This window comes from Hypomesus nipponensis, chromosome 3 (genome assembly GCF_054491055.1).
Source record: "Hypomesus nipponensis isolate SF chromosome 3, ASM5449105v1, whole genome shotgun sequence".
NCBI classification, from domain to species: Eukaryota; Metazoa; Chordata; class Actinopteri; order Osmeriformes; family Osmeridae; genus Hypomesus; species Hypomesus nipponensis.
In genome coordinates this window covers 4,621,124-4,648,723 of record NC_140363.1, presented here as the reverse complement: position 1 = coordinate 4,648,723, position 27,600 = coordinate 4,621,124, and the positions used below count along the sequence as shown (strand labels likewise).

At 50.3% G+C, this 27,600-nt stretch overlaps 1 protein-coding gene across 2 annotated transcripts; it reads right to left on the bottom strand.

The window, feature by feature from the left end:
* Window positions 1-124: 124 nt before the first annotated feature.
* Window positions 125-27,522, bottom strand: map4k5 (mitogen-activated protein kinase kinase kinase kinase 5). 2 transcript variants are annotated; one of them, XM_084684618.1, is made up of 34 exons: window positions 27,054-27,522; window positions 26,119-26,385; window positions 24,386-24,443; window positions 21,738-21,828; window positions 21,119-21,183; window positions 20,845-20,900; window positions 20,493-20,540; window positions 19,592-19,634; window positions 19,244-19,316; window positions 18,735-18,866; window positions 18,320-18,382; window positions 17,705-17,786; window positions 17,092-17,208; window positions 16,159-16,237; window positions 14,035-14,093; window positions 13,810-13,877; window positions 13,293-13,331; window positions 11,985-12,029; window positions 11,858-11,900; window positions 11,446-11,650; window positions 10,889-10,971; window positions 10,279-10,320; window positions 9,944-10,028; window positions 9,558-9,637; window positions 9,365-9,425; window positions 7,266-7,380; window positions 7,023-7,081; window positions 6,207-6,310; window positions 5,760-5,937; window positions 4,937-5,005; window positions 4,201-4,293; window positions 3,816-3,886; window positions 2,532-2,587; window positions 125-1,150 (listed from the first exon to the last, which is right to left on the bottom strand). In XM_084684618.1, the coding sequence occupies exons 2-34, from the start codon at window positions 26,224-26,226 to the stop codon at window positions 1,063-1,065; spliced, it is 2,658 nt and encodes an 885-aa protein (XP_084540744.1). In that variant the 5' UTR covers window positions 26,227-26,385; window positions 27,054-27,522; the 3' UTR covers window positions 125-1,062. The 2 variants fall into 2 exon arrangements, with proteins under 2 accessions (XP_084540744.1, XP_084540745.1); XM_084684619.1 differs by lacking the exon at window positions 13,293-13,331.
* Window positions 27,523-27,600: the final 78 nt, after the last annotated feature.

Sequence of the window (27,600 nt, the reverse complement as noted above, 5' to 3'; positions counted from 1 at the left end):
CATCTGTACAGTGTACATTATTAGTGTGTCATTTAGTAGATGAAAGCATCTCCTAAATGAGTTAAATGTGAAAGATCCCAACCATCCACTTGACTGCAAGAGACAACATGCCCAGAAGCTCATATTGTTAACAAGAGCTTTTATTACAAAAACAGCATACATTAGGTTTTGCGAAGGGAATGCCAAAGATGTTATGAAAAAAAACAAGCATTTTCCCTTATTTTGTCATTTAAATAAAAAAAGAAAATGTACAAAAGTGCTTACATGGTGCAAATATTGAGTACAAGTAAATGGGTTTAAAAAAACTGAAAACAACTGAGAGAAAGAAAGCTTTACATTGTAACGTCTAAAATATGCAGCAGGAGCAGGATGACATTGCAGTTAAAATAACCCCAAAGCTGCCCAGCGACTGCTCAACAGGCAGCTGATCTTCGCAGGGTCCCTCTCACAGCAGGACTGCTGCCCCCGTCACTGGTTCACATACAAATTTAACTTACCCTTTTTGCTTAGAGATTAATAAATAATTAAATTGCCTACATCGAGTAAGAGACATGGGAGTTCTGGTCAAACCACTATATTAGTTTTGAGCCGGACATACCCCCCAGTCTAGGCTTAGCACATTCACCTCAAGTCCCATCTGTAAGTTCTTGTTATGAAGGGCTTTTCAAAATATATAAATCTCCCATATTTTTTTGTTGTTGCTAAGAAACGTGAATTTAATGGCACTTTTTTCACCTCTAGATATCGATCATTGAGAAGCCAACAGAATGTGCAGGTCTGAGGTCATGCTGGGCCAGACTGTCCCTGAGCTCGGGCTCTCCCTGCTGGGCAGTGGCCCCTGGTCCTCACTGGGCGTGGAGGTGTCCCGGGTGGAAGGCTGTACTGGTGGATGCAGGTCCCCAGCTCTGGGCCTCCTGTGTTGGATGACAAAGCAGCTTGACGGCTGCCAAGTCCTGCAGTCGTCAGCTGACTGGGGCCAGTGCTGAGCTCAGTCTGGTCATATCTCCCACCCCCGGGCTGGTCTCCCCACGTGGCTGGGGGCCTCCCTCCTCAGGGCCGGGGCTAGTAGCTGTTCTCGTGGCCAGCCAGGATGTACAGATTGCTCTGGGCTGTGGGGTTGTCTGTGGGTCGACTCTCCAGGACCACCACCCTGCCAGAGACCAGAAACACGGCGTCAGAACCACAAGTCGGAAAACAGCAACAACAACCAAAAACCACCATGGAACAGAAGGCGGAAAAGCTGAAAAAAGCAGGAGGCGGAAAAGCTGTCGTCCGACCTTGAGGTTTGTGTTTGGAACACACACCTCTTAAGAGAGGCCAACTTCGAAAAGGACCATTCTTGTGTGAGAACATGCCTGGTATGATACAGAAGGGGGAGGGGGGGGCTGCCCATGACGAGCAGGCGCATCTTCAGCCACATGCCGCATCCCGTGGTGGTGACAGACGAGAGGGGTGACAGCAGGGTACAGTCCCTACTGTCCGACCCATCAGATGAAATTACAGAGGCGCTGAGAGACACTCAAACCAGGCTGGCAGTGCCCTGGCACTGGTAAATAAAACATGGGGGGGGAGGGCAGGGAGAGGCTGTCCTGGTGCCACTGCAGGGCTGGGTCCAGGGCCCCGGGGGCCCAGGGCAGCTCACTTGTCCTGGCCTGCCTGGAGGCCCTGCCACCTGGACAGAGATACGACGTGTGCTGAGCCACCTCCGGCTGTCTCCGTGGTGGAGGCAGCCCACTGCACCCCTCTCTGCTGTCTGACGACCAGGACAGAGAGAGAGGGGGAGAGAGGTATAGAGAGACACAGAGAGGTGCTCTGCTGTCTGCCTGGTTACAGGAATACATGTGCGAGAGGTGATGCGTGGTGGTTGATGACGTGTGCTGATCTCACCCACACACACAGATGAATCCCCTGGACGGATCCCCATTCAACACAGGCATAGGCCTGAGATCTGGCTCTGCAACCGGGCAACACCATTCCCACTCGGGGCCGCGACTGTTTCAACCGTCAAAGATGGCCGCCTGATTTATTACCCGGCCTCGCCCCAGGCCCGCCTCACGTCGCCACGGCGACGGAGGCAGCCACAGCGTGCCGCTGGGAGAACTCTCAGATCTCCAGAGAGGCGGGGGAGGAGGGGGGGGATGTTTGGCGGTTTCCAGGCGATGTGAAAACAGACCGGAGGGAGGACGCTCCCCCCCGCCCCCCCCCCCCCCCCTGGCTAGAGAGAGCAACGCTCGCTTTTATAGAGGTCACGGGGCTAAAGATAAATCACACTCCTGAAACAGCCCTGCTGTGCCAACAGGTAGAGACTGGAGGAGGGTAAGCAGGGGGGGGGATAAGGGAGCGAGAGAGAGCGAGAGAGCACGAGAGAGAGAGAGAGAGAGAGAGAAGGAAGGAAAGTAAAAGAGTAGATAGGAGACAGAGATAGAAGACAGAGCGACAAACAGACAGAGCGAGAGCTTGAGAAAGCCGGAGGATGGGTACGTGAGAGACAGGGATTCAGGGGAGTCGTTCCTCCCAGTTGAAGGTCTCACCTGTCAGATCCCAGGAGGCGGAACACTCGGCTGGGGTCCGAGATCTCCTGGGTCACCTGCAGACGAAGCAATGGAAAATGATGAGTCATGGAGCAAATGTGGTCTAAACCTGCCTGGCCCCAGAGATCGTGACATCACATCAAATAGGATACAAGTGGTTCCTTCAGGGAGTTACTGACTAAACAGAAACAAACTATACAGACCCTTCCATGCTACAAATCAAAGCATGTTCCAAACACGGGGGCAGACTAACCCTATTCGGACACAGGGCCTGTCTATGCTTTCTATGGATGCCGTTTTCCCAGCCAGGACACAGAGAAGGGTTTGGCCTTCCGAGGCACAACGACACCACAGCCCTCCCCTGAAGCTTGAATATCTCTTGTTGGCCATCTTGTATTGTGAGCGCGTGTCGGTCAGGCCCCGTCAGGTCGGCCCGCTGAAGCAGAGAGGCTCGGTCACACCTGGCAGGCGTGAGCCCCCCCCCCCCCACCCCCGAGGCACAGCCCTTCAGACAGGCGGGGGGAGGTGGGGGGGACGAGAGGGCGGGCGGGCGGCGCCATCTCTGAGGCGCTCAGGGATCAATAGGCTCGGCCCTCTTCACTGCCTTCGCTTTTCAAAGCCGTCATCCGGGGAGACGGCGGCTGAATTATTCAGCAGAACTCCCCGTGTTGCAGCTGTCGCGATTGTGATTGAACATAAATTTTGCATGGCCCCTGACATTTCCCCCGGGGGCCAGCGAGAGCTGCCAGAGCAGCCAGAGGCCCCGGCCAGTTGACTGCTGCTCCCGGGCCCTCGCACACAGCCCTGTCGGACGCGCTGGCTCACCTGGAACGCCTCACCTCGCCGTGATCTCTGAACTTCTGTTTGCATGCATGAGTGTGTGTGTGGGTGTGTGTGCAGGTGCTTGTGATCAGGTTAACATGAAGTCCTGGGTGAAAGGAGGGTAACTCCATTCCCAGGGGTGGTCACGGCGACACGCTGCGTGCTCCTCCTCAGGGAGGCTGCGGAGCGGGTCAGCGCGGCCCCAGGGAGCGGCGGCCTCAGGTGTTGAACAAACATGCCAGCGCACAGATAAGACATGGCAAGCTCCCTCCATCGGCAGGGGGGGTGTTGGTGTGTTTCATCGTGTTTGAGTGTGTGGGGTGTATCTGGTGAAGTGTGTCGTTGTGGTGTGTGTTGGGGTGTGTGTGTCGTGGTGTGCGGTGGCAATGTCTGTGTGTGTCATAGCAATGTGTGTGTGTGTGTGTGGTGGCAATGTGTGTGTGTGTGTTGTGGAGCGCTCACTTCGTTGGACTTGAAGCTCTTTCCCTGCATGCCGTGTTTCCAGAAGGCCAGCACGCTGTCCTGGAGACACACTGGGAGGAACAGGGGGACACAGACATCAGCCCCAGACACAGCCTGCCACGCTCTCACATAACTAAAGAAGCATTGAAAGAGCAACCAAACACCCCGACTAAAGTCCCCATGCTGTCAAAAAATACTTTCTGGTGAAAGGTTGTGGGTGAGGGGACTTAATGAATGTTCATTTCAAAAAGGTTCCTGAAACGCTGAAGGTTTTCCTGAAAAGTGATAGGTTCAATTAAAAGTAAGGGTTTGGGGCGCTTAGTTACTCTCACGTTCCCAGTCAGAGAAACGGAATTGTGACTAGATATCACGAGACAGGGCTCACCGACAGATCCAATGCAGAAGTCGAAACTAAGCTCTGACGCCAGCTTCTTATTGGACTTCAGTCTTCCCTGGAGATTGACAATCTTCAAATTTTCTGAAAAAATAAGGTAAGGTAGTGTTTGAACATACAATATTTTACAGAGTATTTAATTTAGACTATTTCGTATTAAAACTGAGTATTCATTATTTATGGCTGAGTGGTTAGGGAGTCGGGCTATTAATCAGAAGGTTGCTGGTTCGATTCCCGGCCGTGCAAAATGACGTTGGGTCCTTGGGCAAGGCACTTCACCCTACTTGCCTCGGGGGAATGTCCCTGTACTTACTGTAAGTCGCTCTGGATACAAAGCATTTCGTTATTTGTCTAAATAATAAATATTTTGTCTGCGTATTTAGTATTCATACAGAGTATTTAGCGTTTAGACTGTATTTAGTTAGTGATTCAGTACACTGCACAATCAGGTCTTAGTGGGCCAAGTTCACCGGCTGAGATCCTGTATCAACAACATAACTTCAACACTTCCTGCTGTTGTGAAAGCCAGCCGTCTATAACAACGAGAAAAGCCCCATGACAACGATCAAGGCAGGCAAGGCCTATCATATAGATATCACACTTAAATATCTTTATGTCAAATGGGTGTCGACAACTAGCGTTGGCAACAAAGAATGATGATGTTTGCTGACAGGGATGTGTGCGGGGAACAGGAGTGTGTGAGCGAGGTGACGGAGGGTGAGCTTACTGTCCAGACACACCAGCACGGTGTCTCTCTCCAGCTGGGTGACGTGGATGGCGTCCACCTGATGTCCCGCTAGGAGAGAACACCACCAGGGTCACACTCACAGCTTCAAACTGCCACTTTCAAGGTCAGCCTTATACAAACACATCTGACAAGCAACAACATCAACACCAGGGCTGTGAAATGATGACACGTAAAAAAAAAGAAAAAAAAGAAAAGAATCACAGGCTTCTGTGGATTAATCGTGATTAATCACATATCACTGGTTTTCTCGGTATGCGTGTATATCGTGCGCCTTTGCGGTGCTTTGATGCTCGAGTCCCCCGTTGCGAGTCCTACCACTCGCAAAACTTTGGTGAACCCCTCGTCCTCAACAATATTAAAATCGGTCTACAGCTTTTTGCAGTCCATTTGGCAACTGTGCTAGTCACCTTGTCACAGGCAGACTTAGTGAGGGCCCTACGCTGTTCAGTGAGGGTGCTTTGGCAAATTCCACTTGAACTCCCCTCGCCGACCAACGCATGCTTGGCACAGGTAGTACTGCAGGCTGGTATTGCTTTGTTGAAACGATAACGTCTTCCCGCAGAGTGTGCATATCACTTTGGTTTGATGGAATGTTCAATCTTTGTCTTTTTGGAACACGAACTTCCCATCCAGAAGGTCCTCAGGTTCATCAGAATGATCCAGGTTTTGTTTGTTTGTTTGGATAGCAGCTACCGTCTGACTGCATCAGAGCGGCGATTTGGGAATTGGGGGTATATTACGTTAAATGTGTTCAAAAGCTAATTACCCCCCCCCCCCCCATTTTCCTTCATCCTATACGTACGGGAGCCCATCTCGGTGAACCAGGACGAGCAGGAGTTGAGGTTGATGGTCTCGAAGCGCACCACCTGGCCTGGCTCGGTGCCCTGGCTGATGGCCACGCACACCATGGGGTACTCCTGCTCTGGGACCACCAGCATCTCAAACACCTTCAGAGGGCTGGGCAGGGGGAAGTCAAAGTGCTGTGAGGGATGGAGGGAAAGAGAGAGAAGGGAGGGAGAAACAGAAGGAAAGAGACAGGAAGAGAGAAACAGAGAAAAGGAAAGAAAGATAAGGAGAAAGAAAGAAAGGTAAAAAAACAAGGAGAGTAGAGCAATACGAGGGGCACGAGGCAGAGGAACACAGAGAGACAGAGACACACGGGGGTCACTACAGAGAAAGCTCCGGAACATGTCTGAGTGCGTGCCTGTGCATGCGTGCACAGTGTTCCAGGACAAGGTGAGCCACTAACCTTGATCAGCATGAACCTCTGCATGGGCTCGTACCACTGCAGCAGCACGATGCCAGACTGCAGCGCTCCACACAGATACTTGTGACCCGTGTACGGGTTCCTCACTGGGGTGGGAAGGGAGGAGAAAGGGGATTGGTTAGGAGAGGGGATAGGTCAGGAGACGGAGGAAGGACACGCACAAAGCAGAGAGAAGCAGTGAACAAAGTCGAAGACGGTTCCATGGTTGGACCATCTGGGAGATGCTCTCCTGTTTGTACGGCCGTGTGGGAGCCTCACTGCACTGCCAGACAACAGCAGCAGAGCACACACAGAGACAGAGAGACAGAGAGAGAGAGAGACACAGAGAGAGAGAGAGAGAGAGACACAGAGAGAGAGAGAGAGAGACACAGAGACAGAGACAGAGAGAGAGAGAGAGAGAGACACACACACACACACAGAGAGACAGAGAGAGACAGAGACAGAGAGACAGAGAGACACAGAGAGAGAGAGAGAGACACAGAGAGAGAGAGAGAGAGACACACACACAGAGAGAGACAGAGAGACACAGAGAGAGAGAGAGACACACAGAGAGAGAGAGAGAGACACAGAGACAGAGAGACACACACACAGAGAGAGACAGAGAGAGAGAGAGAGACACAGAGAGAGAGAGAGAGACACAGAGAGAGAGAGAGAGAGAGACACAGAGAGAGAGAGAGAGAGAGAGAGAGAGAGAGAGAGAGAGAGAGAGAGAGAGACACAGAGACAGAGAGAGAGAGAGAGACACACACACAGAGAGAGACGGAGCGAAAGAGAGCTGGCGGGGGACACGCAACTCACCAATGCAGCACTTGTGGCAGCCCTTTGTGTCTGGGATCTTAGTTGTCAAGGCGAATCTCCTGTGGACACAAAACCAGTCAGCTCGTGTCCACAGTCGTAAAGACGCAGATGACCTCCAGTGGGAGGGACCTGGACCCAGGCCAGGCCAGAGCCTGGCTGACCCAGGCCAGAGCCTGGCTGACCCAGGCCAGAGCCTGGCTGACCCAGGCCAGAGCCTGGCTGACCCAGGCCAGACTCTCTCACCTGGGCAGGATCTTGTCTGGGAAGCGATGGGTCTGGAACTGGGCCGCCAGGCCAGGCTTCTTCAGCTGCTCAAACAGGCCGATGAGGTTGTGGGAGTAGAGCTGGAAGGTCTTCCCTGTGGCCAGGGTGTAAACATGACATTGGGTCAGAGTCTCTCTCTACACGGAGACCTTCTCTCACGGAGAGCCCTAAAACATACCACACACTCTCTGTCTCTCTTTTCCCCTCTAAATGCCCCAATCTGGTAGAATCAGCAGCATGTATAGGAAGGTTAGCCGTGACTCAGAGTCAGGAAATAGGGAACAAGTACGGGACATTGACCAGGTTACAGGGTACAAGAAAACGGGTAGAGGAAACAGGATAGATGGTCAAGGAAACAGGGCACAGGAAACAGGGTAGAGGGTACAGGAAACAGGGTAGGAGGGTACAAGAAACAGGGTAGGAGGGTACAGGAAACAGGGTAGGAGGGTACAGGAAACAGGGTAGGAGGGTACAGGAAACAGGGTAGGAGGGTACAGGAAACAGGAAACAGGGTAGGAGGGTACAGGAAACAAGGTACAGGGTACAGGAAACAGGCATGGAACAAGGACCAGGGTACAGGAATGGAACAAGGAAGCATGATTACCTTCTGGTGAGGCCATTAGTAGGATATCAAATCAAGCCAGACGAGAGGAGCAGGGAGAGTGGCCAAGTGAAGAGGAGAAGAAAACGGATTAAATATACGCAGGGTGGCAGACAGCTAAAGGTGAGACCCAAGAGTGACACAGTGGTAAATCGCATTTATGATCCGGCTAGAGAAGTCTGTGGGTGGACGTCACACACAGCCAGACCCGCGTTCAGCACAGATGATGATGATGAGGGGAAGCTGGAGCCAGGAAACAAGCCACGAAAGCAGAAGCAAAGACCAACAAAAAAAAGACAACCACCATTTGTACTACGAGTTATGACTCAAATCCATCAAACAGCTACATCATTTGCTTACAAAAGGCCTTGGCTAGTGTAACCAGAGGCCTGTTCCATAAAGGCCGCTCAAAAAAGGGACTTACGTCCTAAACTTGACTTGAATTAGTTAAGCAGCCCAAGAGGTAAAACATGGATCATACAATCCATCACGGCAAAAGCGATGCACACGGCCACGTGACTTCTTCCATAAAGAACGTTCCCTTTAAGCCTTGTACTGACAGCTCCCTCATCCACCGCTTCATCAAACTAAAATGACACGCCATGATTGACATGAACGGTCAAGGTTCTTTTTTAGACCTTTACTTTGTTGATTAAAAAACAGACACCCTCTAAATACATCTAAATTCACTTTGACGTTATTTTAAATAAATAGCCTAATGCTAATCAATACATTATCCAGGAGCCTCACTTTTTAATATGTTTTTTTTTGTGTTGGGAAAATGGAGGATAGATGGGATTTGGATGGATTTAGGTTTGTTTTGCAATTGTAGGCTACTATTAACAATTATATAGCTATGAAAATTATAGTTGGATCATTTAGATTGAGATATAGGCCTATGCCTGACGCCAAAACATTTGAAATCACAAACTACCATAGGCTGGTGTGTAACAAATTATTGTTCATCAGCATTAGGCTAAATGTTGTAGCCTCTGTAGGCCATTTAAGTAGATTTTCTATAAATGTAGCCTACATATTGAACTGATGGGAATTAGAAAATGAGAATGTCCGTGGTAAATCATGGTTTTCCCGTTGGGTCGGTGTTACAGGAACGTCTGGTTCAGCAACAACACGGTCTAAGCCTGACAATTAGTCTGCACCGGTCCAGGCTAGTTTCGATACTAGAAATGAGTCAGACTAACTGACATAAGTCTGGCTTATTCCGTAAACTCGCTTTATGGAACGGGCCTCAGGTGTCAACTGAAAAATAACAGATTTGGCTGTGTCGGAGCGGGCTGTCAAGTCAGACGTCTCCCATCTGAGCCCTTTCAATAGCTTTCAAACTAACTGCTGTTCACGAGCTGCAGATACCAGGTAATTGTACCGGCCTCAGAGCCAATCAGATATCAGCAGACACCAAAGCAGCCGGTGCTGCTGGGGCTGACAGAGAGGCTGCTGGGAGTGCCCCCCCCCTCACCTGACAGTGACATCAGGTTGTTGTTAATGATGTAGAGCCAGGTGCACTTCCTTGGAAAAAGCTGAAAGGAGAACGAGGACAATCAGTCAGATTCCGAGAGGTGGAACAGCCGCTAAGTGCCGTTTAAATGGTGGCGGAAGGATGACGCGACATCTGGTCCAGTCATCCGGTGGTGGTGGGGGGGGGGTCCCACCTGTTCCATCGTCGCCTCGTGAAGCTCGTTCAGGTTCAGGGTGTAGATGCCGTCTTCAGTCCCGAAAATCAGATACTGGTCTAAATATAACAAAGAAGAAGAGGGTCATTTTGTGCTTAACGTTAAAAAGTAGCTGTACACGCCACCAGCCTTTTACTTTCATTTACAAATATATTAAAAAAGCTTTCTGTTGAAAAAGGATTTTCCTTTTGGGGATTTCACCCACGACTTGAAGTGATGCATGAACACAGCCAACGACTGTTCCCCCCCCCTCCCTGTGGTACGGTCTGGCACTCATGTGACACCACGTCTTCAAGAGAGTTGAACCCCTACGCCTGAACACCAAACAAGCCAAAAGCACACGAGTGAGATGTGCCTGCCGTCACCTTTGGTGTCGGGGTGAATCCATGACGTGGCGCAGTTGATTTTCAGCGGGCAGCCGTCAAACACTTTGGAGAAGCAGGCCCCCATCTAGAGAGAGGAGGACAGAGTTCAGCCAGCGCCGCAGAACCGCCGCGCCCCCAGAGCGCTCCCCGTGTCGACCCCAGGCCTGTTGACTGAGCCCGGGCTCGGGGCCGATCATCGTACACCACAGTAACCATGGGACAGGCGAGCCAGGGTTTGGGTACTGAACTGCAGGTCAGAGAGGGTTTAATGACGGGTGTTCAGTGGAAAGCGATCCAGCAGGAATGCTGGAGAGGCCAGGCTGAGGTTGACTCACCAGGACTTTAGGGGTGGGAGGCAGGCCGTTGATGGCAGGTTTCTGGAGGGGGGGGGAAACAAAACTCCAGTAAGATGCAAGATACAGAGATAGGGCAGAAACGATTCAGTCAGATCTGAGTCTTCCTCAGGGCTGTTGGCCAGCTGAACTACAGTGGTGAACCCTGAAAGCAACACGAGCCTGTGTCATGAGGTCATTGCAGACTGCTCAGCGCCCCCTCATCAGCTAGCATGGTCTCAATCCAATAGGAGGGGAACAATCTTTCTCAGGCTCAGCACTGTGTCAGTCAGTGGCTTGGAGACGAACTAAACGGAAACTTTGCATGACCAAACCACAAATAAAACCATGCACACTATCACTCGCAAATATCCTTCCTTCCTACACAATCCCTTCTGTTATGCTTGAGGAAAAACTGAGAGATGAGATATATAGATCAGCTATGAGATTGAGAGAGTGATTAGATATGATGAGAGACAGACTAGATGAGCTAGGTAGAGAGATGGATGGTAACAGTCATTCAAAGCTCCTAGGCTGCACGATCCACAATGAGGAGGTTGGAAGGGGCCCCGCGCGGACATGACGTGTGTGGTGGGAGGTGAGGCAGACGTACAGGGTAGTCCTTCTTCTCCCTGGGGTGGGGATGGTTGGGGGCGGGCTTGGGACTGTCTCCATGACCACTGCTGTCAGAGTCCTCTGTTCACACAGAGAGGAGGAGGAGGGGGGGGTTAGGCTGTGTCCAGTCATCAAGACAGAACCACAGCAAAACTATAGGTGTGTTCGACTTCGGGCTGCAGGCGACGCTGGCGCTGCATGAAGTCGAACGCACCTAACAGCATAACGATGAACCATCTCAACAATATACTACTCAATGACATCACACAACGTAGAGCCTGTATCAACCTATATAGATACAGTATATAGATATGGTTACATAAAGCCACCCATCCTTACCTTTACATTTTGACAGGCTGAGAGCTTGTAAAGACAAAATGGTTTCTCATTTAGACAAAGCGACCCCGACATAAACCATACAATCAAGCCAGTTAGGGACCTGAAGTGACTTACTGGGCCAGCTAGGCTCTCTGGACTGTGTGTGCGCGTCCATGCGCCCATGTTCATCTGTGTGCAAGTCTATGAGTGTGTGTGTGTTGCGAGTGTGTGTGCTACCTGGGTCAGAGGCGCGAGACAGCCTCCCGGGGCTGCTGACGCTGGCGGACAGGAAGTCAGGGGCGGCGTGCTCCGCCTTGCTGCCCTGCTCCGGGCTGCTCTGGCGCCGTGGGCCCGGGCTGCTCTCGGCAGCGGGGAACCTGCGCACGGTCAGGCTCCGCTCCTCGTGGAGGCCCACCTCCTCTGACGAGCTGCTCAGCCGGGGCTGGGGGGGGGGAGGGAGGGAGAGACAGGGGTTAACATGGCTCCATGCTCACAGGGAGCACCTTGGACGAACAGAAACGGTTTAAATGACATGAATAAAAGCACCAGTCCAGTTCTACTACAACTCGACACCAACTCTCCTGCATTCTACTGTACTCTACTGCATTCTACGATAGTTTGACTACAACTCCACTCAAACTGTCCTCACCTTGGGGGGCAGGGGAGGAGGGACTCCTTGTTTGAGGGTAGACCTGAAAGCAGAGGGAGAACATTGAGTGTGAGGGCTGGGGGTGGGGGGTAGGCTACGGTGAGTGTGGTGGAGCAGTGCTTCTTACAGCTCTATGTCCTCGAAGGCATCCTCCAGGTGGGTGACGTGGCCGCTGGGGGACAGAGAGGCAGGAGTCAGAGGGGAGGACGGGGGGAGTGAAGTACTTCCTACCCTGACAGGAGTACCGTGACGGGGACTAGAGGAAAGGAACTGATGATTGATGATCAATGGCCCACATCCGACCAGGTGTGCCCGACCATAGAAGTAACTACAGGTAGCACAGCTGAAACACCACAGTGCTTGGCAGAGAGTGACAGAGAGAGAGGCAGGAGAGAGACCGTGATGGTATTTCTAGGGTTGCTGCAGGGAACAGACATGGCCAAGCAGAGGCGAGACTGGATGACATAAGAGTAGGAAGCAAGCTGCAGGGATCTGAGAAGCTCAGCGAAAACACCTCCAGCCTTGAGGAGAACAGGCGGCGGACATTCCAACTAGCAGGACTCCCTGGCTCATCATGATCTAGCTCGTCGGCTGTACTGCATGAGAACTACAGTCCTATCCAAGTGTGTTAACACTTTGCCATAAACGGGTCATTTTATGTGTGGCAACATTAACTTCACAGTTAAACAATCTTGCTTGTTCTGACTACCAGCAATCACCAGCCAGCTACGGTAAATAAATTATACATAAAAAAAATATATATATTTTAATAATAAATGTGTTTGTTAAGCAGAAGCTTAATCCAAAAATATATATAGGGGGACGGGGGACTCAAACCTATGACCTCTTGATCTAGATTCATTAGAGATTCATGTCAAATACCACTGAGCTACACCCAACCCTCCCATTACAAACTAGGTATGGGATGGATGGGGCGTGGCTATGGGGCTTGGCTATGGGGCGTGGCTATGGGGCGTGGCTATGGGGCGTGGCTATGGGGCGTGGCTATGGGGCGTGGCTATGGGGCGTGGCTATGGGGCTTGGCTATGGGGCTTGACTATGGGGCGTGGTTATGGGGCTTGGTTATGGGGCGTGGTTATGGGGCTTGGTTAGGGGGCGTGGCTATGGGGCGTGGCTATGGGGTGTGGCTATGGGGCTTGGCTATGGGTCGTGGTTATGGAGCGTGGTTATGGGGCGTGGTTATGGGGCGTGGTTATGGGGCGTGGTTATGGGGCTTGGTTATGGGGCGTGGCTATGGGGCATGGCTATGGGGTGTGGTTATGGGGCGTGGCTATGGGGCGTGGCTATGGGGCATGGCGCACACACCACGGCACACAGGGCTAAGGAAGGCCTGCCGCACACACACACACACGACCACCAGTGGGGAGGAGTGGAGCTGACGGCACGCCACGAGAGACACACAGCGTGAAGTTACCGTTGAAACAACTCCTCCTCAACGCTTTTGAGAAGGCTCCTTGAGAGGACAGGAGAGAGCCACGAGGAGGAGGAGGAGGGGAAACAAAAAGAAGGGCACAGTCAAAGCACATGGTGAAGAAGGAGGGGAAGACCTCCATCACTGAGCACATTCCGACCACGCGAGGGGTCATGCTGAGACAGGACCACGGCACGGAGGACACAGGTTAGTCTGACCAGAACAAGCACACCACCTCCAGCAGTGAAGATGGTCAACACAAATGGATGGCAGTTTAGTTCTCTATGCTTTGGTCAGTTAGAATAAGCAGGGGAATTAGTACATCATAACTATTAGTAAATGAACACGAGTGTTGCTAAAACACTCTCTCGCTACAGATTCAGAATATGCACTGAGGTGTCCATGTTCAATGGACCATGCTCTTCTCCTAACATCCCTGAGGATGGGACATCAGTCAGGAGTTGGGAGGCAAACATGTAAGCAGGATTGGTTTCTACGGTGACGGTTGCCGTGGCTTCACCTGGTCGTGATGCCTCCCTCGGCGAAGGGCCCCCAGGGAGAGGGGAAGTCACTGTCCTTGGTCACGTCCTGCGGAGCGGCACAAAACACACGTCAGCGAATCACCACCGCCCGGGGGAGCCGGCTCCGCCCCCTCGGGGCGGGAGGAGTCGGGGTGGACGACCAGCGACGCCGAGAACATGACTGTGAGCGAGTCGACGTGTTGATGTGAGAGTGAGATGCTCACCATTTCAGAGTGAGCCTCCGTCTCCTTCCTCAGTGGAGCTTCAAACTGGACCTTGTCGACTGGAAAAGGCACAAGAGGCATTAGAGAACACATACGCCCTGCCGACACTAGAGGGCCCCAGTCTCCAACACAGTGGCTGAGGAACGACAGCACAGCCTTCAAAAACACCTTCATGCAACACACAAACTCTGACACGGTCAAAGGGACTCGGTAATGCAATCCAGGGGACTAACTCCACTCCAGCGCTCGCTGGCGGTTTGGCTTTCAGTCCTCGTCGTGATGGGACTCCCTCAGGCTCAGTGACTCAGCACCTGTTCCAGCGATGCGGCCCACACTGGTGCGCACCCAGGGTTAAATCCAGCGCGCCCAGGAGGAGTGACGTCAGGCCACACCTGAACTGGATGAGTTGCCTAATCTCTCGGGGGAGTTTGGACTGGAACAATGTAAACATGACCTTCTCCGTCACATGCTCTTCTGAGTTGGTGCAGTCCCTCGTCACTTATATGGTGCCAAAGGCAAGAAAAGGTTCATATTAAAACAAACAAAGAACTTGTCTGAGAATATGCATATTTCGTCACTCCTTATCCAGTGAATTGGAGGTGACATGATGCAAAAGGAATGACAAAGTGCTTGTCGTCAAGTTTCTAGTGTACAAATAGATGAGTAAGTGCGTGTGTGTGTGTGTGTGGGGGGGGAATTGCAGAACTTGGTTGTTGTAAGGGTTCTTTTCACATTCCAAGCCGTTCTGTACGTGACTGTACACAGGGCCTGGGCTGCAGGACAGGTTGAGGAACACCAGCACACTGAAACCACCAGACAACCTCTACTGTAGAGGACAGGGAAACGACGGCTTTCACACTGCACCCACTCTTCCTTTCTGTTTCACCATCAACAGCTTGGTATGTCAACACTGACACTACACTAGACACATCAGACTGTGTCTAAGACCTAGAAATACATTTATAAAATCCCATTTCATATACACATATAGATCCCATAGAGCGTTTTATATATATATATATATATATATATATATATATATATATAATTAATCCTCAGATCGTATTGGCATTCCTTTCTTTAGAAACAAGGTTTCTGAACCCTGATTGAAGACTCAAGTTACACTGACAGGAAACTGTCACATGCAGTTGAACAGCTAGCTCACTACTCTGTCACTGACCTGGGTCCCCTTTGTCCTGGGCGGGGCCAGGGCTGGGACACAGGCTTGCCTGGCCTGGGGGACTGTGGGCTTCAGGGGGAGGGACAGTCACAGTGTTAAGAAACTCCAGCCATGTTGGAGACCTCCAGCCATGTTGGAGACCTCCAGCCATGTTGGAGACCTCCAGCCATGTTGGAGACCTCCAGCCATGTTGGAGACCTCCAGCCATGTTGGAGACCTCCAGCCATGTTGGGGACCTCCAGCCATGTTGGGGACCTCCAGCCATGTTGGAGACCTCCAGCCATGTTGGGGACCTCCAGCCATGTTGGGGACCTCCAGACAAGGAGCATGTGCTGGGGACTGGTCTGACAGGTAAGGAACCTGCACACACTGGGACTCTCCTGCTACATTTCACTGCTCGTTCAAACAACAGCAAACAGACACTCCCCCAGGGACAAGGAGAACAGAGGACAGGACATTGGGCTGCTGCTGCTGTTACGGAACATGACACACACACACACACACACACAAGCCATTCTGCTACTAGACAAACACACTCTGGCGTCACAGTGCATTGCGTCTTCTCGAAAATGGTGGGTTTTCTACCAACGGGAAAGCAGTAACAGCAGTCTCTTTTCTAGACAACACACGCAAATGCCTTAATCACACACGTCCAAATCCAACAAACGCCCATTCCACACACGCCCCAGTCAGACACACACACACAGACCTCCAGCCACTTTCCCTTCCGTGAATCTCAGGCTATTTTTACAGCATGCGCCCATGCTGCGGCCTGGCCCTGTGCCACCCTCCAGGATTAGCAGGATCGACCCCGGCCGCCTCAGAGAGACCCAGCCCGTCTTCCAGCACCCACTGACAGCTGGGACGCCCAATCGGGAGGGGGGTGGGGGGGTCTGTCTAAAGCAGTGTGATGGGGCGTGGGCCGGGTGGAGCCGGTCACTTACAGTTGATCTCAGAGCGCGTCCTCTCCGACCTGGCCTGCTTGTTGGTGGAGCGGATGGTGTGTCTCACTGCAGACAGGGGCTGGGGAGGAACACACCGGGACCATCATCAGCGCGTGAAAACCGATAAACAACTCACATGATTACAAAAACGCCCATGTCGTCAGGTCATAAAACCAGTAGCCGAGAGAGAGAGGAGCCGGGTCATAAAAGCGTTATCAGCATTTAATCGGTCCAACAGTGATAAGCTATCCAGGAGCACTAAAACCCTGTCGCCATGGGGACATGTCAGTCCGCGCGGCTCATGCAGCAGAGGACAGCTCCGCAGAGCGCCGTTCCAGCTGAACCAAGCATGTGTGTCACGTCATGTCGGTGTGGACCGTGTGCTGTGGTTGTGTGTTGTGCTCAGGCCAGGGCGGCTGCTGTGCTGGAGCAGGGATGCGTCAGGGGACACGGGCACAATGGTCTTCTAAAGACACTGGGACCATGTATTTGGCCTGCACACAAGTGACATGTTCATACCAGCAGGAATACTAATATAGGGGTAGAGAGAGCGCGAGGGAGGGAGGGAGACAAGGACAGAAGGGAACGAGAGAGAGAGAGGCAGAGAGAAGGGCAGAGAAAGGGAAGGAAAGAGGCAGGGAGGGATACTAGGAGAGAGAAAGTTAGGCCGAGGAGGGAAAGTTATAGGTTGAGAAAATGAGGGCAAACAGAAACTGGGTCAGACAACACAGGGCCCGAAAAGGGGGATTTTTGACTAACTTTCATCTGCACTATAAAAACTGATCTAAAAGCTAAAGGGGGAGATAAACTGCTGCAGGCCGCAGTAGAGAGCCCCTCCCCAGGGACGAGGACGTCTCCTCAGGCAGGCCGGTCGGCCCTCAACACAGAGCAGAGCACCCCCCCCCCCCGGGGCACGAGCGGCCGGGGCAGTACCTCCAGGTCGTCGTCGTCCACCTCGCTGAAGTGCTGGCTGTTGTCGGGGTTGTTCATCTTGTCCAGAAGCTCCACCGCCAGCCTCCTGGTCAGACCCGTCTGGCCCACGTAGACATGCTGCAACCCAGCCACAAACACACGTCACAGTTCATTCCACAAATTGGGACATTTTTATCCAAAAGCAACACAGCAAATAGAAATGGTACATGTAGAAAGTACAGCAGGAAGTCATGGATCCAAACTGAGTTGTTATCGGGGTGGTCAGAGTCAACGAACAGTCTGGGTTTTACCAGAAGCAGTTCAAAACATGAAAACGACAACGTCAAACACGATCACGGGTGCAGTCAATTGCGAGAAAGACTACTAGACATCTGAACCATCTGCCAGACTCCCATCTCCTGGGAGGGCTCACTGGGCCAGTCTAATTACAGCAATTCTATAGTTTCAAATACAGTAATTAACCCTCGTCTCATTAATCAAAGTCATCTGGACCACATCGCTGACACATTCCTCTTGTCCCTGTGACATCACAGGATTTATTGTTCAGTGCGACAAACAGGAAGCCACGTTCCTGCCTGGTTCATCCTCCAAACCGAGGAACAAGGTGGATTACCGAGAGGAGCTTCTCTGCTGTGGGCCTCTTCTTTGGGTTCTTGGTCAGAGACACTTTGACAAAGTTGTGGAAAGCGGTGGACCTGGGGAGACGGGTGAAGGGTCAGTGCAGCACTGGCAGACTGTCATGTTCATCCACCATGTCCAGTGTTTCCCACAGATTAGAAAGCCGTTTGTGGCTGGGGGGGGGTATATATATATATATATATATATCTGGTAAGTAGGGCTCGTGAGACTGCTCACCAAAACAACGAAGGGGAACCCACTTGTCTAGCAGATTAAGACATGTTCATGGTACCCAGCGAAAAGAAGCCTCAACTTTCCTAGACTTTTAGGTGCGGAAGGCTCGCTGATATTGCATAGCATTGCAAACGTGTGCTGGTGTTGTGACTGTGTGTGTGTGTATGTGTATTTGAGAGACGCACGAGTTAGAGAGATGGAGGGAGAGCAGGGAAAGGAAATGCAGCTGAACAAATACACTGCGTGTTTTAAATAGCGTTAAAAATAATCATAACGAAACGCAAATTAATCTATGTGTGGGAAACACTGATGTCTGGTGAGAATCTTCCGTCTTTAACGGAACATGAACACAGCGCTGTCAAGAGGGGAGACTCACCACTTGTTTCTGTCCTTTAGCCTGGGAGGCTGGAAGCTGCTCTTGGACATAAGAAACAGGGCCCTGCGGCGACATGAAACACCCCTCGTTTACACACGGCATGAAACACCCCTCGTTTAAACACCCCTCGTTTACACACACAACATGAAACACCCCCTTTACACAAGGCATGAAACACCCCCGTTTACACAAGGCATGAAACACCCCTCGTTTACACACAGCATGAAACACCCCCGTTTACACAAGGCATGAAACACCCCTCGTTTACACACAGCATGAAACACCCCTCGTTTACACACACAACATGAAACACCCCTCGTTTACACACACACAACATGAAACACCCCTCGTTTACACACACACACACAACGGCAGACGACCTGATTGGGTGGAAGTGGACCATGGGAGGAGGTACCTCATAGGGTGGAGGTCAAACATGGGGGGCTGCAGCTCGGCCAGCTCGATGGAGGTGATGCCCACGGCCCAGATGTCGCACAGCTGGTTGTAGCCTCCGTTCTTCTCCACGGCCGCCACCTCTGGTGCCATCCTGCACACACGCAAAAAACACAAGCAGGCACTTATACATCCAGGAAGTCTTTATGGAGGTTGTACATAATCCAGATACTTTAGACAGAACGAACTGCTATGAGGCTGTAAAAAGGAAAAACTTTTAGCAAGAAGTATAAGCTAATATATAGACGAATTGTAAGTAATTTAAATAGGCAGAGCTCATATAAAGACTTCACTTTAAACAGAGACTAAACAGGTTTACTATGACTACAAGCCAGGAATATGCCCCAGCCAGGAATATGCCAAGCGTGAACCCAAACAAGAAAAGCAGCCATTTCCTCAACAGCAGCAGGGCCACAATACCCCTTTTCACACGCTGATTGGCTCGTTCCTAAGACACGGACAAAGACTCACCAATAAGGTGTCCCGATAAAGGACTTCCTCTTGGCGATGGTGGCGGTGATTTTGGCTGCGACTCCAAAGTCAGCTGCGAAACAGAGGGACAGGTCTGTTCAGGTGAGGTAACTCACAGAGGGCAGACAGCCATATCGCTGAAGAGAGCCTGACTCCAGAGCCTCCGACTCCAGAGCCTCCGACCCCACAGCCTCCGACCCCACAGCCTCCGACCCCACAGCCTCCGACCCCACAGCCTCCGACCCCACAGCCTCCGACCCCACAGCCTCCGACCCCACAGCCTCCGACCCCACAGCCTCCGACCCCACAGCCTCCGACTCCAGTCACGACGCAGCAGAACAGGCTCACCTAGCTTCACGTCACCGTTGTCTGACAGCAGGATGTTGGCCCCCTGCGGACACAGACACGGCAAACAGGTAGAATTCAAATCAAATGTGTTTGTATAACCATTTTTACATGCAAGCATGTCACAGAGGGTTTCACATATGCCCATAGAACTGCCCCTCAACCAACCTAAACCCTCAATTTAACCATTCTCACTTCTGCACTGCCATGAGAGCCTTGCTCTCAAATCCTCTCTACTGACAACTAAGCATGTTTAAATGCATGTCTTCGCTATGCTACTCAGAGGGTTCGTGATTATATATATATATATATATATATATTTTTTTTTTACTAGATGATTGCTGTAGCAGTGTGTCATGTGCCCATCTTGGCCAGGTCGCTGTAGCAAAAGAGATTTCAAATCTCCTTTTTTTCAAATCGTCCTTCCTGGTTCATCAAAAATAACCATGAGAACAGTGTAATACATTTCCACCAGCACCGTGATCCCACTGACCCACTGAAGGAGTGCTGTAGCTGACTGGGGTGCTTTAGCAGGTACCCTGGCTGTGGGCTGCCTCAGAGAGAGAGAGAGAGAGAGAGGTGTTTGTGATTGACAGGCCTGTCGCCAGGCATCCTGGAGCCCCGGGGCCGAGGAAACAGGAAGTCATGTGTGTGGGTGTGTGTGTGTGTGTGTGTGGAGTTAAGCAGAGCCAGGCCCTGCCCTGCTGTGATAACCCGGCGAAGGGGCGAGCGAGGGGGTGGGAGCGAGCTAGCACAGGGATCTGGAAACCGCTGGCGGTGACCGAGCGGGTCACGTGCTTCCCTGCTCTCTCTCTCCCTCTCTTTCCTGTGGTTCACACCCTAGCTGGCTTGACCGCCTCGCAGCTAGATTCAGAGGGTTCAGGGTGGAGCGAGGGACGGTTACCTTGATGTCGCGGTGCATCTTGCCCTTGGAGTGCAGGTATCCAAGACCCTGGGAAACAGAATGCTGGGTTGAGTGTTTGGGGTTGAAATTGCAGACACATCGAGGACAGTACAGTAGATGATATATGCTGCACTGTACTATGTAATACTATAATAATAGTTGAGATGTGATTGTTGTACTGTACTATGTAATAGTGTAGTTGAGATGTGACTGTTGCACTGTACTTTGACACATTGCAGTTGAGATGGGATTTTTGCATTGTAAACTATGGTTGCACCAAGCCTGGTGGCTGTTGCTAAATGACATGAATGTACTGCAATGTCAACCTGGTTGAGGAGGAGGTAAGTGTTACCTGCAGAGTTTCCCTACAGACGTAGGCTATCTGCAGCTCGGAAAGAGGCCCCGTTACTTGAACACAGAGAGACAAGAAGGGAGAGATTCAGAAGACGGGAGACATGCAAGTCATCCGAGTTCATGCAGCCAGGGCTAAAGGTCAGAGTTAGCTTGCAGCCGGATCTACGCCAGCAGCAAATCCCAACGGGAGAACCTTCAGGAATGTCAACAACAATAACCCGGATTACTTTAGCGTGTTGACTGGCCCGTAAAACCCAAGGCAGCTAGCTCACCGTGGTAGATGTCCTGGAGGGACCCTCCTCCACAGTACTCCATGCAGATCCACAGCTTCTCCCGGCTGGAGGGGGAGAGGGGAGACGGTTAGACCAGACCAGTCTCCCTGGACTGAGCCTGAGAGGGCGCTGACAACTTTGTACGTAAAAGCCATTCCTTTGTTCTGTTTTGTTTTCAGTTTATTTGTATTTTTTTTAAATGTTGTACATATTCCCCCCCCACACACTCCTTAGGTGAGTAAAAGCCGTTAACACCATGTGACTTTAATTTCTGAAGCTCCAAGTCAAGCCTGACATGCTGTGATGAAACACGTCTCTATACTAATGGGTTCATAAAACACATCAAGGCTTTGATTTCTGGTAAACCTGCTGGAGGTCCTAGACAGGGGGAGACCTACAGGGCTGGATCTCTCTGAGAAACCAGCCCCAGCACACACACACACGGCATCACAACAGGAAAAACACTGCGTTCTGGCCTCATTTCTAGCTCAGGCAGGCAGAGGTGGTGGAAAGGGCTTTGGACTTTCTGCAATGCCTTTCAGAGGGACTTTCTGGAAAGATCCAATGTCAAATCCGTCTCGCTCACACAAAACTGCTGGTATTCAGACTTGGCCCTTACCAGAGGTAGCTTCCAAAGTAGGCCACGATGTTGTGGTGCATGCATTCTTTCACCATGAAGATTTCCTGCTGTATAATGGAGAAATCGTCCCCTAGAAGCAGAGAGAGAGAAATCAAACACACACCACAAGCTTGTGTGAACACACACACACACACACACACACTCCACTATTTTCATTTCAGAAGTGAGCAGCTCAGATAGCAGTAGTTCTAAATGGCACACTGCACGTGAAGAGAAAGTTTATAGCACATCTCACCCACACACCACACACACACACACGAGAACTCTAGAAAACCACTCAGTATTTCACTTTGTTTGGCCGAGCTGAAAACCACAGCCTCGTCTGGCAGGCAGGATGCAGAAGCAACACCACGCACTCTACAGAGCCCATATTCCACTCCAGTTGGCTGCACCTCAAGTTCCACGGCAGCAATCGATAAATATCAGCATGCAGAAGTTAGCTTCTGGCTGGGTGTCGGTTGGACACATCAATGCTTCCTCTATCGCTAGGACATAGAGGGCTGAACTATGCGAGACCATCTGCTCCCAATTGGACAGTGCGACACAGGCCTGACTGACTGGAACACATTAACACGCTGGTCTGAGGCCCAACAGGACGTGCCTGCCCCTCAACCCTCCTCTCTCGGAGAGCAGACTCTGTTATGGTGTTCAGACAGCTGATATGGTCGACGCTCGCATCAACAGTCGAGCTGACTCGGGCTGACTGAAGACCAGCTCTGTGATTCATGGTAATGTTCCCTTTTAGGAGCGACGGAACCAAACAAGAGGAGGAAAGAGCGCCAGGCTCTGGAGAGTGTCCTGGAGGGAGAGGAGGACCACAGAGGCTCTGGGCTCCTCCCCCAGTGGACTGGGTGAGGGTCAGGTGACCCGGGGAACAATCTGGAGCAACCTCCCCCAGGGTCAGTCTGCATATACCATAGTGCCGTCCACATGCACACGCTAAACCTGTTGGCAAGAAAGGTGGAGCATTGTGTAGCATGTGTGGCCGGGTCAGAGTTAGCTAGGGAGAGCTACGTTGATGTGCCAGCTGAAAATAGCTCGCGTGGAATCACCTGGTGGAGCTCGATTTAACTCCAGTTTTAAATCCTCTTTACGTTGGTTCCCTGGTCTGTTCCTGGTAGCCGCCGCGAGGTCCTGCCAACTAGTTGCACGCTCAGGGCCAACCTGGCTATCTGTCAAGTCTGTCCAGCCCAGTCTACAGACACCCGTCACTTGTCTACAAATGAGGATACAGCTCTCTCGAGACATTTCCAAGGAAGTCGTAAATAACTCAAATATGCCATCTGGCTACCCTATACAGTATGGTAATAAGCTGTGAGGGGGTCAATTAGAGGCACAGGCCATCCCAGTGCATGCCTTGACAACCACTGTCTGCATTTGTATTGTTTCCATAGCGATGAGCTTTTGGCTGTGCCATCTCAGATATGCAGCCAATGGGACCGGGAGCCACAAAAATGTGAACTGCGACGACTTCAGCTCGACTTAGTGAGAGGAGACTTTGACAACAAGTCCACCATCTTCATGAGATCAGGCCACTTCCTCCCCGAATGAGCACTTCCCCTACTCAGACAGAAACCACATCTTTTAAAAGGCAGTGTTAAATGTGCATCACATGCAGTGCGATTTCTAAATTTATAGTTAATACTGAGGGTCAATCTTTATATATATTCATATAATATAAAATCATACTGTTAGGTTGATCAATCAAAATACATCTGTCATCTCAAACTCTTCCAGAAAACAAAAGTCATACTTTTCAGCCATGGGACACATCACAACAGCGGTATGATACAACAGATACACTCTGTCTTAGTGCCCAGAGAACTCCAGGATCACCACTCCCAGCTACCAGATCAACATTGTCCTGCAGTCACACCCCCGTCACTCCTGGTCTAACCTGTCTAGCTCCACTGGAGCACGTGTTTACACCTCAGAACAGAATCCTGTTGAAGCAGGAAGTCCTGGGCTCTTTTACACTCTGACCCCATCGCTCATCTTTACAGAACAAACAGCTTCAGCGTCAGTGCTTCACCGATCTATTATCCTCCTGTTTTGCTTCATACGCCAAAAAACACTGATCCCCTCGCTGTCCTGAAGGGTGTTGTGGAAGATCCTTCAGGATGTGATCAGCGATGGGTTTCTTTCTTACAGCTCCTAACACTGACAGATGGAACGAGCTGTAGGCTTAATGGCAGTGGACCGCTGAAACCAATGGGAACGTTTATTACAACGTATACGGGCTCCGAGCAGGACACATTCAAACCTCCGGGAACCCCCCCCCCCTCCTTCCTAATCATCACAGGGGAGAAGATGGACAACACACTCGAAAGAAAGCTGTTCTTCAATGACTGTTCCATCTGCGGTGCTTTGTCTGGGCCAATGGAGGACCAAAACCTTAATCCCTCTAATCTGGATCACATAAACACTGTCACTGGGGCATCAAGTCAAAAGCTGGTCTGGAGCAAGACAGAAATCTCCCCCCCCCCCCAACATCATAAGAGTCCCCCTCCCCCATTCTGGCACTTACATCTTCCACCAGCACGAGTTTCCTATTCTCACAAATGACATTGCTCTAGCATAGAGGTGCAATCAAAATAAACAGTTATTCTGAAGGCAAGATGACTCACCTGGCTCCAGCTTGATGATTTTCACAGCAGCTAGCTCTCCTGTCTGAATGTTTCGAGCCTGAAAACAGTAAAAAAAACACAGAGGTGTTAATCTGAGGCGCAGGACAATTGCTACAGGAAAAAAAACATTCCCCTTCCTTTCGACGAGTGCCTGACAAAAGTAAAATGTCAACTATGGTGCTATGTTTCATGTAATTGTAGCACCTTGTTAACATATAGTCACTGTTAGCAACATGCAAGATCCATTTGCAGGGTTGGAAAGGTAGATACAGGGCAGGCAGCATATTTGTTATTTGTTTACATAGGCCTTCACAGACCTAGATTCTGGGTCACGTTGCTACTCATACAAGCTACGAGAAACACGAATCATGTTTCAAATGACTGTTATAAATCTCTGGATTGTGACTATAATTGGATTGTTGAAAAGAAATAACATTGAAAACTGAAACATAGCCAGAGAAGAAAGACGATATTTCCAGGATATCTCCTCAGCCCTGAAAGCGACCAGACTGGACGGACGACTGAGTCACCCATAAACCATCAGCCTCGTCCACCCCTGTGCACAGTCACTGCCGTCGTGACTCAGCAAAACACACGACGCATCCCACAGTTGAGCATTGGGGCCACGACGACACGCAAAACACGACCCTACTGTCCAGGACTCGCAAAGGCCTCTTTGGATCTTCTCAAACCAGAAGAGGCTTGGCTGTTCATGCGGCTAATCTACATAACGTCATGGGCCTGCTACGCAGTTCATGTTTGCTTAAAGCTTTTCTCGTCTTGACAGGGCCCACACATCATACACAGATATCTGAAGGGAGGTGAAGCGTAATGAACCCCAAACTTGATGAGGGTAAATATTGAACGCAGCCGGCTGAAAGGTCAGTGAGAGTTTGGAGGCTGGTCCGGTATGCTGCATACCTCAGGATCTGGGGGACAGAGGAGACATGTACCAACATAGGAAGTCACCCTGGAGGAGAAACAGGCGAGCTTGCTGCCTGCTCAGGAGACACCTCATGTGACTGGCCCGACAGAACAGGGAAACCTGCAGCGCTCAATTCATTTCCTCAATCATCGAGATCGACATCAAAGCAAGTGGACAAGTTCTGATGCTTAAGATTTAGGGAATCAACTACAGGAAGGTCGTTCTCTCCCCCCCCCCCCCCCCCCTCCCCAACAAACATCCAATACAATGTAGTAATAACACCATCTGCACCGGGAGGAGAAAGACTATTTTCACTGTTGGGACTGCATTGAACACACCCGTGCCGGGTGCATGTTTAGACAGAGGCCTGATCTTATTTCCCTCCGCCTCAGTCCTGGGCTCGCATGCTCGGCTAGAATACCAGGCACTGCATTCCACCAGTTAACTGTCTGGGGAGGGGGGAGCTAGCAGCGATTGCTTTGTAAGGCGAGGGCATGGCAGACAGGCTGCATTGCCTCTCTCACATCAGATCATATTGGTCACCAAGTCATCCTTTGCATGTGTGTGAAAAATGGTCAGGCTGCATGACCACAGAAACCCTAAGAATCTAATGTATTTAATAAATAAGCAAATGATTCATTATGAACATTGGTATAAGGCAACATATGTTACTCTTGTTTTGTTGATTCAAATAACTCTGGACTCATTGTGAATCATTTAATAAAAGCAGGAAGGCCCAGAGCAAATGTATTAGAATGACCTTCTTAATTCCTTTCATGTCGGTGGCTTGAAAAAAGTAGCAAAATACCTTGTACACGTCTCCATATGTGCCGCTTCCCACTCGCTGAATAAGTTCGAAGTCCTGTTGTGGGTTTCTTCTCTGAATTTCACCGCTGGGACGGGGAAATACTTCCATGACAGCAGCTCACTGGATAGCTCCTTAATACCAACTTACCTTTACATCTAGCAAACGTTGAAGCAGATGATTTAACTACTAATGTAGAGTTTTGGGTAACTTGGTTGCATAACGCTGCTAAGATGCTGCTTCAAAGTGTAGCCTCTGGTCCATTTCCTGCTGTTAAGGCAAACAGCGAGACAAACAAAAATGTAAGAAAATTAGCGAGGCAAGGGATGGTATACATATAGAAAGACCTATATAAACGGTGCAATACTAAAACTAAATGTAATAAGAGTTATAATGACTACCATCATCAGATAAGCTTGTTGCTCAAATTGTTTGCTCTGGCGTAAACTGATTGCTCCATGTCTACAGTAACTTAACACCCTCGATAATGCATCAATTAAGTTGAGTTAATTAAATGTTTGCATGATAAAGGCGTCCCACGGTAGCCTCAATCATAACAAACAAATGCTTCAGTATACTGGAGACTAACCCACAGGTAGTCTTGCCAACTAGTCAAACGTAAAAATGAGAACTATTTTTTCCCCCAAGTTAGCTCTAGTGCTAACTACTGTGGTGTGGCTCTCAAAATTTCTGCTCCCTGTCTTACTCGATACTGTACTGATAGCACAGCTCAACACATGGTCTGCAACGCTGACAATTCAAAATATCTTTACTTGGGCTAACTAGCTAACTCTAAATAGTATAATAAGCCTACTTACTTGGCTTACTACTACAGTACTAGTCTAGCTAGCTAGCACTTTACTTTTAGCTAACTAGCTCTAGCTAAGCTGGCTAACTCACTTCTACTAGAGAGTATGACGAAGTTTAAATGAACCTACCTTTTAAAACTCATATGCAACTAGCTAATATAAAACTCCAAGTAGGTTAATTTTTTAAGCATTTGACAATGTTATGGCGTCGAATAATTATCCCCAAACAATCCTTTGTTCTTCGTAGAAGTGCAATGTTAAACTTCAGTTGGCTGCTGATAGCTAGCTACGCCACTGTCGCTCCGCTCTGACTGAGTCTTGTCTTGATACTAGCTCGATCCCGGTCTCAAACACAACGGCAATGAAACGTTGAAGCTTGGTGGTCACTAGAATTTCACCACTACGTTGAACGTTGTCATGTCATTTCCTTGTGTTGTTGACAGCTTCAGAGTATTGTACTTTTAGCTAATAACTCGGAACTTGCCCCACGTTTTCTGTGAAGTAAAATGGAAATCTAGCTAATGCTTGACGGTTTTACACTAAGCTGCCAAACCGCCCTCTGTTCATTCACTGTCCAGCACTGTCTATCAGTATCAGCGTGCTCCTACCCATATTTATCTGCCCTTTACTTTGTCTACTGTAAATACAATAATTACACAAACAACGCCATCTAGTG